The sequence below is a fragment of the Salmo salar genome, chromosome 13 (assembly GCF_965601325.2).
Source record: "Salmo salar chromosome 13, fSalSal1, whole genome shotgun sequence".
NCBI lineage: Eukaryota > Metazoa > Chordata > Actinopteri > Salmoniformes > Salmonidae > Salmo > Salmo salar.
Window position 1 is genome coordinate 43073877 of NC_138303.1, and position 11553 is coordinate 43085429.

Here is an 11553-nt window from a genome sequence, read left to right on the forward strand (position 1 = left end):
TTAATTTCTTTGCCACATTACTTTTGTGCCTTACTGCAAATAGTATGCATGTTTTGGAAAATGTCTATACAGGCTTCCTTTTCACTGGTCATTTAGGTTAGTATTGTGGAATAACTAAACTGTTGACCCATCCTCAGTTCTATCACAGCCATGAAACTGTTCAAGTCACCATGGTGAAATTCCTGAGTAGTTTCCTTCTGCTCCGGCAGAGTTAGGAAGGCCGCCTGTATCGACTTGATACATCAAAAGCCTAATTAGTAACTTAACCATGCTCAAGGATATTTAATATACCAATAGGTGCTCTTTGCAAGGCATTGGAAAACCTCCCTGGTCTTGGAGGTCAAATTGGTTGAAATTCCGTTTGATTTACAGAATTATAAGTCAGTAGTTGGTGCAACTTATGCACATTTTCTCCTGAAATGTATGCTCAACTACAACAAAAATCCACCTTAATATGGGGTATTGTATGTAGGCCAGTGACAGGCTCAATATACATTATAAATTCAGGCTGTGACAATGTGGAGAAAGTCAAGGGGGTGCGAATGCTTTGAAGGCACTGTAGTTACGCGAGCTAACCAGTCATATGCCTATGCTCGTTCTGGATACAATGATAAATCTTAAATCTAAATGTACATTTGGGAATTCTATTATAACAATGTCCCTGTATATCAGAATATGAAAATTGTGTACCATGTGGTAGTTGAACAGTATTTATAATATGAGGAAACGTATGTTGGTAAAAAATATTTTATTGATAACCAGGAAGTGAGTAAAAACCGGTTAAAATCCTGCACAGCAGTCGTCACAGTATAAAAATAGCCAATTGCATATTTCCAGTCACCCTAAAAAAACAAGAAACAGACCATTGCTTAAAATCAGGACAGCCTCACAATCTCTTAATATTTCCAAGTTATCAAAAGATTATTGTAGCTTACTGTATGCAATGCAACAATGTTCCGCTTAAAATCATGCTTTTGGATAGCTGTCCTTTCGATCAGTCATTTTCCTAGAAAGCACCAGAGGAAAAGGAGACAAATGAGTATCAGAAGATAAACCAATGAGAGGCGTTAGTCTGATATATTCCATGATTTGACTGCAAACGTCAGCATGCATTATGAGATTGGCACGCTGGTAAAGACCATGTTACGCAAAAGGTCCAGACCGTTGTATTAGATGGGGGCATTGGTTTCTAATAAAACACTGCACATCCAAATAAAACGTACATGGTCATTAACGCTATACTATTCATTTCTACAATAAAACTAGTGTTTGCTCATACCAACTACAGAACATGTTATTCAAACTGACAGTAGTTGGAAAAGTCTTCTTACCTACAGGCGGCATCTAAGCGCTTTGGTAGCTGCTGTCTGCTAGTCTCACATGCCTTCTTGCTACTCACTCTCCTGCTTCACACTGCTCCTTCCTGCCAGGCGATGGGTTTGTTTGCTACGTCTCTCCCTCAGCTCAGCTGGCTTCCATGGCTGGCTAGCCTCAAGACTGCATCATGTAAGCTAGCCTTCTGCTGGCAGCTGTACTGTCTGACAGGCAAGTCTGATCTAGCCATCCAACTCACGTCTCTGGTGCAGTTCTCAAAGAGATGGGCTCTCTGTGTGGACCGAGTATTTGTAATACCATAACTTCATCCATTGGAGTTCATCAAGGATTTCAACGCTATTGTAACACTACGTCGTCACAAACCTTCCATTGATGTGCTGGGATATGAGATTTTCTACATTCTGTAGTATGTGCATTGGAACAGAGTAAGAATGTCTCGTGTAAGGAATAAAGCATATTGGGCTGGGCAAAGAGTCTCCACTGACAGGTGGTACTTATCTTCTAAAGAACGGCCATTGACCGCATCTATCATTCAAGTGTGGATTTGTATAGAGTCTAATGCATTAAAACAAACCAGAAGAGATCCTCCCCCTCCCACCCAATCCCCTAAAAGAGAGGCTAACAAGACTGAACGACAGTTTAAAAAAACTGAAAGGTGGTTTATTTCAACTTGATTGTTGCAGTTACAAATAAAAACCATAGATGCAAAATCTACATTAAAACCTCATTGGAATGCTTGCTTTCCAGAAACATAAGAAACCTGTTTGACAGTACAGAAAAATGTATGAAGCCCCTCCATGATTTCTCTATTGTACACATCTCTTCTTGTAGCAGCTGTAACCTGCCACAACTGTTTGGCTGAGCAGATCTAGGGTGTAAACCTGCAGCTGCCCTGTCAATTGTCTCGCTCTCCTCTCCTAAGTACTGAGTCCTGTTGAACAATACGGAACAACATTAAGTTAAACTGTGCACTGACTGTTGGATTAACCAGAACCTACGACATGAGATCCAGCATTAGTAACACTTGGATCAAACACAACTACTAGGATTGTATGTATCAAAGGGTACAAGAATGGAGCTAGTTTCTGAACACTACTTTAAAGACAAATCCTAGAATATGCTAGTCTCATCTACACACTCCGGTTGTTATGGTTTCAAACTGGCACGCTAAAAAAAGCATACCTTTTGAACATTTAGAATCGGCGTCCACCAGAGCCCCCGCCATATCCACCGCCGCCACCTCCTGAGTTACCTCCATATCCACCTGAAATGAAAAACAAACGGTCAAACAAAACCAGAAAGCACAAGTTAGTGTGTTAAGTCAGCTTAAGAATTCTTACAACCTAAGTTACCTGAAGGCGTGCCAAACCAACTTGAGTTAACAGCTCAACCAACACCTGGTCTAAAGCTAGTCTGTGCCACCTACCTCCATATGGGCCGCTACTCCTGCCACCGCCACTTCCACCACTGCTGCCACCACCACCGCTACCTCCACCACCTCCACCGCTGCCTCCAAAGTTGTTACCCTTCATTGGGCCGTAGTTGGAAGGCTGGTTGTTGTAGTTGCCAAAGTCATTGTAGTTGTTGCCGCCGCCACCGCCGCCAAAGTTTCCTGCAACACAATTTGAACAGCCATATTACTTTATGAAATTGGTTCTCTGTACATTTCACACCGGCCCAAGGATATTTAAAATGTTTAAAACAGCTGTGATAACAGTATTTTGTACGTCACTTACACGTAGTCAGGCATGACATAGTTCTCATACTACTTCCCATTTAGTAGGCTATTTGAGTTGACAATCATATGATTGTAGCGCGTGAAATCTCAAGTGTAGTATGGTAACATTTGTTCCTTACTTTTTGTAAACAGTATATAGTAGATCAATACTTTTTACCAAACAGAATGTAGTGTGAGAATTAAGTCACAGCCTACGATGCCATCCACTTACCACCAACTGGGGCTGCTTCTTGTGCGGAAGCCATGGACTTACCGCCGCCAAAGTTTCCACCATTGCCATTGTTGTAGTCGTTATAGCCATTTCCACCACCGTAGCCGCCACCCTGTCCTCCACCATAACCCTGTCCTCCGCCGTAGCCACGGTTACCACCGCCATAACCACCAGGGCCTCCACCATAACCACCTATAGAAAGTAAAGCTTGAATATAAATACACGGCCATCGAATGAAAATAAGGTAATATCCCCGCGGCTTCTCAAATAATGCATGTCGTGTTAAGTTCTTCCTACTGTAATGACCTGTTTACCAGTTAAAATTGCCACTGATGAGAAGAGTTATTGAATGGCTATTCCAGAATCCAAATCTTACCGTCGCCTCCCCCATAACCATTGTTGTAACCGCCATCTCCTCCTCCGTATCCACCCCCTCTGCCTCCTGAAACAGACGAGTCAGCGTCACCTAAAGTATATCGAAACAATCACAAGGGGTTAAGCATACAGGTTCAAGCGGAGAGAGAGTGGTGCAGGACCACAACATACCACGGCCATCGAAGTGTCCACCATCACGGCCAAAATCATTACCTCCATATCCTCCACCTCTGCCATAGTTGCCGCCACCTCCGCGGCCTGGAAAAGAAACCTCAAACAGTTAGTATTAACGCAACATAAAAGCAGCAACTCATGATTTAACTAGGAATCAAATAAAATGTACCATAATGTGTTACACAGGGATACTGCTTATAGCAAGGATGTGGACTCCTTTCCCAGGCCATATCACATGTCCTGAAGCAGGAAAGACTCCTGTCCCTTTCCGTGTACAAATGTACTTACCACCCCTCATACCCACTCCTGTTGTCTGCATCTCCTGTCTGGACAATGCTTTCCTCACTTCACAGTTGTGACCGTTCAACGTGTGGTATTTCTGGACTGAAAATAGAACGGTTGTGTTAAAATACAGCAGATAACTCATGAAAGTCAGCTATTTTCATCCCAATACAAAGAGTTTGTGTTCAGACAACTACTTACTGACAATCCTGTCCACTGCATCATGGTCATCAAACGTGACAAAGGCAAAGCCCCTCTTCTTGCCACTGGTGCGGTCGGTCATAATGTCTATTACTTCAATCTTGCCAAATTGCTCAAAGTAGTCTCGTAGGTGGGAGTCTTCAGTGTCTTCCTTGATACCGCCAACAAATATTTTTTTCACTGTGACATGAGCGCCTGGACGGCTAGAGTCCTCTCTGGAAACAGCCCTCTTGGGCTCTACCAACCTACCATCAACCTTATGGGGGCGTGCTTCCATGGCAGCATCGACCTCGTTCACACCAGAGTAGGTGACAAACCCAAAACCTCTAGAGCGTTTGTTGGCTGGATCTCGCATGACCTGTTGATGAGATTTAGTTTAATGCGAAATATTATTTAACAAAATACAGATTCATCGATATTTAGGTTAATCAAACATTAAAGGAATTTAAACATTTGTGACGCTGTAGTCAATTCGGGTACAGTTCTCCCTGCAGTTAATATTGTTTGCTATAATTTTTACATTATACTCACCACACAATCTGTAAGAGACCCCCATTGTTCGAAGTGTTCTCGCAAACTCTCATCCGTGGTTTCGAAGCTCAGACCTCCGATGAACAGTTTGCGGAGCTGCTCGGGTTCACGTGGGGCCTGGACAAAAAAAAATATAACGTATTTAGAACAAAAGACGCAGATCAGCAAAGCGCGAGCGCTACACTGTAGCTAACTCGAAATGTTCACTACCAACAGTTAGTCAATATTCCTGCAGTTAAGTTTGTCAAAAACAAACACGTTGGGGGGAGGGGGGGTTCAAACGATATCAGATGGCGTCAACATGGCGGGGTCGACAGCGCCATGTTTCGCATTTGGCAAATGTGAACCAAAACAAGAAACTATGAAATGTGCGATGGGTAAAGCATGGATTAAATTATCTGACTACTATTAAACGCAATGGGGGAAAAAAGGTACGTCCTTTATTGCAAAATGGCTGAACAAAACGCACGAACAATAAGACCATGAGGCCTTTAAGATGGCGGCGTCCCCACATGAGCTATGGCTGTATTAATAGATACGCGCGAGTGGAAAGCCCTTTTGGTTAGATTGGTCTACGTACACGTTAAATTAAACGGACGTTACAAAATTGTATGTAGATATTCGTTAGAGAACCTTACCTCCTTCGACATTGTGGATGGTAGCTTACGATTCCTTTGCCTTATTCGAAGAAAGACGATCTGCGACAGAATGCAACGACCCTGCAAATGAAACAAAGAGTACAATAAATAGGGAGGATACGCCTCTTGGATTCAGCGATTGGTTATCTATTGCCGCTGCATTCGATTTCTCACTTCCGCTGCAACTCCGATTGGGTATTTTACAGTCAATTATCAGCTATGTCCAATAACAAAACGATACCAGCCGGTGGTGGGTGTGGGCTTACGTTTTATCAAAACGTTATGTAGACGTCACTTCAATTCCAATTCCATTCCATTACCAGGCTAGTCTGTATAAATTTAAGCAAATAGGCTATTTGATAGAAGTAATACCAAAAATACGTCCGCATATTTCCTAAGTGAACATAGCTACAACATTTACTGATTAACTCCTAGTTATTTGGCTTGACGGTTTCGTGGGCGTTACACGGTCTGCCATTGTGCATTTTGGCGCTCGCTTTCTTGCACAGCGAGGCAAACAAGCAAGTCCTTTGGGGAGGGGAAACGAAAAGCCCAGCAACAGCGTCAAGAAAACGAACCAGTAAACCGCTTTAGCTAGCAAGGGTGAGTAAATACATATAGCAATTACTTAACTGATATTAGATAGTTTACACCCCCCCTCCCCCATTTCAATCAATCCGTCTCAAGCAAAAAGTATTGAGGATAACGCTTGATGAATTGTTAACGTTAGCCGGTGGCGAACCGCTAGCTAGCTCATTCTCATGCTAGCCAGACGGGGGTTGGGACAAACAAGTCTACACGCGTTTAGGACTATTTAGCTAGATTGAAATGTCTCTATGTACTGTAAATGTTACACTATCGTTGGCAAACTGGAACGAATTAAAACGGCAATTGTATAACTAGTTAATTTACCCATATTTATTTTAGAGGACAGGCCATGTGTTGTATTAAGGAAGCAAAACATCTGCTTGCCAGCTAGCCGTGTTGGCTAATTTAGTAAACGTTAACCTACTAACGTTAGCATGGTTTTTAATTCGAGTGATTCCCTTTTAAACGGACAGTCAGCTGTATCATGGTTTTATACTAGTTTGGTTAGTTATCTGCTGTAGCTAGCTAGTAGCAATTAACAGCTGACCAATGTATTATATTGCACGCATTTCTTAACTTTGTTTCTACGTTTTGTAGGTTTTATTTCAAACTTTCCATTTCCAAGTTGGGACGTGCTCCTTGTTCACTCGTTTGAGGTACCGTTACCAAATCATGGGAAAGAAGACTCGTGAAAATGATGATGATGCCTCGGGCTCATCTTCAGAAGAGGAAGAATTTATTGTGGAGAAGGTTCTGGACAGAAGGACGGTGAAGGGCCGAGTTGAATTCTTCCTTAAGTGGAAAGGCTATTCAGAGTAGGTCCATCTGGGTGATTCCTCACGAAACTAGAACAAAACAAGATTTTCATGATGTTTAAATCCATGGAAGGGACCTTTGGAGAAAGTATTGTTGACATATATTTTACTTTTGTATCTTAAAGCATCATTGAGAAATAATTAATTGAAGTTTAAATATTTGTAAAAAATGTTGGACATCAGTAGGTGCTACAAAGCAAAAGTTGGTGTCATATAAAGCTTTACTGCTTGCTCTGTAATGTGTAGTATTTTGATTTGGCTCACTTTTCAATATTGTTGAACATAATATAACTTGGTGGGTGTACGATTTCACACATGTACAAGCAGGACTGTACACAAGGAGCATGTGTGGGCTGAACAAGAAACACGCACAACATTCCAGAGATCCCCTCTGGAACTTGTATATTATGTTAAACAATAACTGCATTCCAAACACGTAAAAGACAGACCCTCAAATTAAGTGGACACTTGATGAGTTGATTACTTTTAATTGGATTTCCGCTCTTGCCTGGAAATCGCCACTCGTTCATCCTACGGTTGTTTTCGGTCATCATGAAACCACCGGTAGTTGCTGTGTGGTGTGCTTTATAAGCTATATGATTGCATTTATTTTCTTGGCTAGGAGACCACTCATCTGTAGACATCAGATACTAGGCATCTGATGGTATCAGGTAAAAATGATGTGTAAGTGTGATGTCAGGGAAAGTTGTATGTGTTAGCTAACGTTTCCTAAGCTAACTAAACAAACTTTCCCGAGACATATTTGTGCTGTCTTGTGCATTAGTAGCACAATTTCTAACTTATTTACATTCATTTTTGCTTACACTTGAATGCTGACTTCTCCATATTAATGTTGGTTTTTACATTTTGGTAGGCTTTTCTTAGCGGATGTACAATTATCCCAAATTTAATTATGGGGCGTTTCAAGTCCCGGCGTGAACAGAATTGCACACTCTTATCACAAACAAGGGCTGAAGTGCTTACGTTGCCAACTTCCCATGCTTGGCTAATTGTTTGGACCGATGGCAAAGATGGCCATGGATATTCCCCAAGGGCATAAGTGGAGGAGGTTGGGTCTTTTACGTGTTAGAATGCAGCTATATTGATATGTCAAAAATAGTATATTTTCAATATTCATGTTTACAAGCCATAAAGCTTCAAATGACACTAACTTTTGCTTTGTAGCACCTGCAGACAAAACATTATGGCGTCTTAAAGGAGGCCCGGGTAAGGCAAAAATGGCGCTTTAAGAAACAAATGTCAACAGAACTTCAAAGGACCCTTCCATGGATAACATTTTGATGAAAATCCCCCAAAATAAAAATCTTTTGGTGTTCTAGTTTCATGTTACTGAGAATTATTATTTTACGCTGTTATATATATATATATATACATATACTTTTTTTAATGTAAAAATATATATATATATATATAAGGTCAATTTTCTACATACCATGTTTACACCTGCCCAATACTTAAATAAAATATATTCAGAAAAACCCCTGCAGTGTGTTTTCCCTATCGAATATATTTTGTTCTTGCTATGACAATGCATTTGTTTGCAGAAAGCACAACACATGGGAGCCAGAGAAGAATCTTGGCTGCCCCGAGCTCATTGCTGAGTTTATGAAGACTTACAAGAAGCCTAGCGGCGGTGCCACCCCCAGCAGCGGAGGAGCCAAGTCCAGTGCAGGGTCATCAGGCCGTAGCAAGGAAGGCAGCAGCAAGAGAAGAAACTCTGACGATGATGAGGAGGGGAGCAGCAACAAGCCCAAACGGAAAAAAGAGGTGCGTAACCTACCTCGTGAATTGGTGTAGGTAGTCTCCCCCCCCCCCCCCCCTAAAAATGCAAGAATGAGTTGTTTGTAATCCAATAGAAATGTATTTGTCACATGTGCCGACTACAACGGGTGTAGACTTTACTGTGAAATGCATACTTACAAGACTTTTCCTAACAATGTGTAGTTAGAAATTAAGACATTTGCGAAAGGGAAGCGGTAACACAATAATGAGATTATATACGAGGAGTACCAGTACGAGGTAGTTGTGGCAATATGTAGGTGGGGTAAAAGAGGCTAGGCAAACAAATCAAATTTATTTATATAGCCCTTCGTACATCAGCTGATATCTCAGTGCTGTACAGAAACCCAGCCTAAAACCCCAAACAGCACGCAATGCATGTGAAAGAAGCACGGTGGCTAGGAAAAACTCCCTAGAAAGGCCAAAAACCTAGGAAGAAACCTAGAGAGGAGGCTATGAGGGGTGGCCAGTCCTCTTCTGGCTGTGCAGGGTGGATATTATAACAGAACATGGTCAAGATGTTAAAATGTTCATAAATGACCAGCATGGTCAAATAATAATAGTCATAGTAGTTGTCGAGGGTGCAACAAGCACGTCCGGTGAACAGGTCAGGGTTCCATAGCCGCAGGCAGAACAGTTGAAACTGGAGCAGCAGCACGGCCAGGTGGACTGGGGACAGCACGGAGTCATCATGCCAGGTAGTCCTGAGGCATGGTCCTAGGGAACAGGTCCTCCGAGAGAATTAGAGAGAGCATATTTAAATTCACACAGGACACCGGATAAGACAAGAGAAATACTCCAGATGTAACAGACTGACCCTAGCCCCCTGACACATAAACTACTGCAGCATAAATACTGGAGGCTGAGACAGGAGGGATCAGAAGACACTGTGGCCCCATCCGATGATACCCAGGGCCAAACAGGCATGATATAACCCCACTCACTTTGCCAAAGCACAGTGGATGTAGAAACTGTGCACAGTGGATGTACAAACAGGATGTAGAAGCAGCGTGTGTGAAAGTGCAAAAACAAGGGGGGTTACATAGACAAAAATCAAGGAGGGGGGGTTACATAGACCAGGCTTGGTTGTTAACACTAGATAAGAGCTATGTGAATTGACTGCCACATGCAAATCTACAAAACAGATCATCACTTTGTGAAAGGGGGTGACTTTCATTGAGATTCGTTACCTCTCCAACTTTTGCAGTTCACTGATAGGCCATTCGACATTTTTTTTTTTAATGACCTCTTAAGTGTCCAACCAAGTGCTGCAGCATTGTTATTGTTGGCTAGAACAAAAGCTTAATCTTCCTGGAGAACTCTCATTTGCATATTTATAACCAACTGAAGACGCCTCATTTCAAACTGAAATAGTTGAGCTTTTGGGTGTTGCTTACCGTCACTAGAATGACAAAGGCTTTGTGAAATACAACTGTTGTCTGTGCTTATTTCCTGCGGTGGTGCCTAAGTTTCACTTCTAATGTACAACATAGAGATGATCAGCGGTATAATGGTTATTTCTCCTGTCTTCCAGGATGACGTCCTGATTGCGAGAGGCTTTGAGAGAGGTCTGGAACCAGAGAAGATTATTGGAGCCACAGACTCCTGTGGAGACCTCATGTTCCTCATGAAGTGGTGAGTGTTGAGTACTTAGACATATGCCGTCCACTAGATTACACCACTAAGAATGTCTTCAAACTGGTGACCGAAACTGATTAACTGAAGTGGTTGCTCACTTAAAGTTGATTTTGTTAACTATTCCTCTTCAAGACAGTGGGTCTAAGAGCTTCCTGGTTTTCCTGATCCAGTCTTGTGACATCGTGAATTGTCGTTATTTCCTAAGCAGTCTACTAGGGCGTCTTATCTTTACATTATCATCATGGTAATAGGCCTGTAAATAAAGCATGTTTATTTCTTGTTAATTTCCTCTCGCTACAGGAAGGACTCTGACGAGGCAGATCTGGTGCTGGCCAAGGAGGCCAATCACAAGTGCCCGCAGATCGTCATAGCTTTCTACGAAGAGCGCCTCACCTGGCATGAAGACGGGGATAAGAAGGAGAAGGGCGCTGTGAGCATGTAAGCAGGAGGTGTCGTCAGAGGAATGGTCACTGACCCCCCCCCCCCCCCCCCCCCCGACTGCAGGGACGAGCTGGAGGCTCTCATATAGCCAGTACCAAATCGCACCCTATTCCTCCCCTTGGCCTTAACACTTTTTTATGATAGCCTTTTTTTTTTTTTTTTATATGTGGCTTGGTTAGGTATAAGTAGTGTAGTTGTATATTTTCCACCACATTGCTTCTACCTTTACAGCTCTGACAACAGTGAAGGGTTAAGGTAAATGGAGGGTTTGTGTGCGATTTGGGACTGAAAGACCCCCCCCCCCCCCCTTCCCCCCCGCTAATGACCATAACAAAAACCACACCAACCAACGATGGACGACACTGCACACTTCATGTTCCCCAATGTACAGGTTAATCTCCCTGAATAACAAAGAGCCCAAACTAGCCATTTTACACAAACTGAGAAGGATGAGGGAAGACTGCGGGTTTTGGAGGTGGTGAAACAGGCTGGCTGCGCTCGCTACTGGGGATGGCTTGTTGTCTTTCTTTCCTCTTGCTTTATTCCCTTTCTGTATTTTTGTGTAAGTACGATTCTTGATTCTGTGGTACCCTGTCTAGGTACTGGCAGCCATCTTAAGGTGACTTGAAGGTAGTCCTCTTAACTGAGAGGTAACGTTAAAATGGCCACGTCGATCAAAGCATGGTCCAGTGCCCTGTATGAAAGACCCGCCGACTTCCTGAATCATGTACTTGCAGTTTTTGAATGGGATTCAAGAGTAAATCATGAAAACGTGGGGAAAAAAAT

At 42.5% G+C, this 11553-nt stretch overlaps 2 protein-coding genes across 10 annotated transcripts; one reads left to right on the forward strand and one right to left on the reverse strand.

The window, feature by feature from the left end:
- Window positions 1-733: 733 nt before the first annotated feature.
- On the reverse strand, window positions 734-5691 carry roa1 (Heterogeneous nuclear ribonucleoprotein A1). Of its 9 annotated transcripts, XR_001319971.3 has the most exons (11): window positions 5486-5691; window positions 4848-4964; window positions 4317-4674; window positions 4122-4217; window positions 3831-3917; window positions 3661-3750; window positions 3285-3476; window positions 2762-2947; window positions 2518-2599; window positions 936-1006; window positions 734-842 (listed from the first exon to the last, which is right to left on the reverse strand). XR_001319971.3 is itself a non-coding variant. In XM_014135551.3 (10 exons), the coding sequence occupies exons 1-9, from the start codon at window positions 5495-5497 to the stop codon at window positions 2529-2531; spliced, it is 1143 nt and encodes a 380-aa protein (XP_013991026.1). In that variant the 5' UTR covers window positions 5498-5691; the 3' UTR covers window positions 1969-2266; window positions 2518-2528.
- Window positions 5692-5804: 113 nt separating this feature from the next.
- Window positions 5805-10904, forward strand: cbx5 (chromobox homolog 5 (HP1 alpha homolog, Drosophila)). The gene is made up of 5 exons (XM_014135922.3): window positions 5805-6088; window positions 6671-6888; window positions 8454-8676; window positions 10223-10323; window positions 10627-10904. Exons 2-5 carry the CDS (start codon window positions 6746-6748, stop codon window positions 10766-10768), a joined length of 609 nt encoding a protein of 202 aa, XP_013991397.1. The 5' UTR covers window positions 5805-6088; window positions 6671-6745; the 3' UTR covers window positions 10769-10904.
- The last annotated feature ends 649 nt before the right edge of the window (window positions 10905-11553 follow it).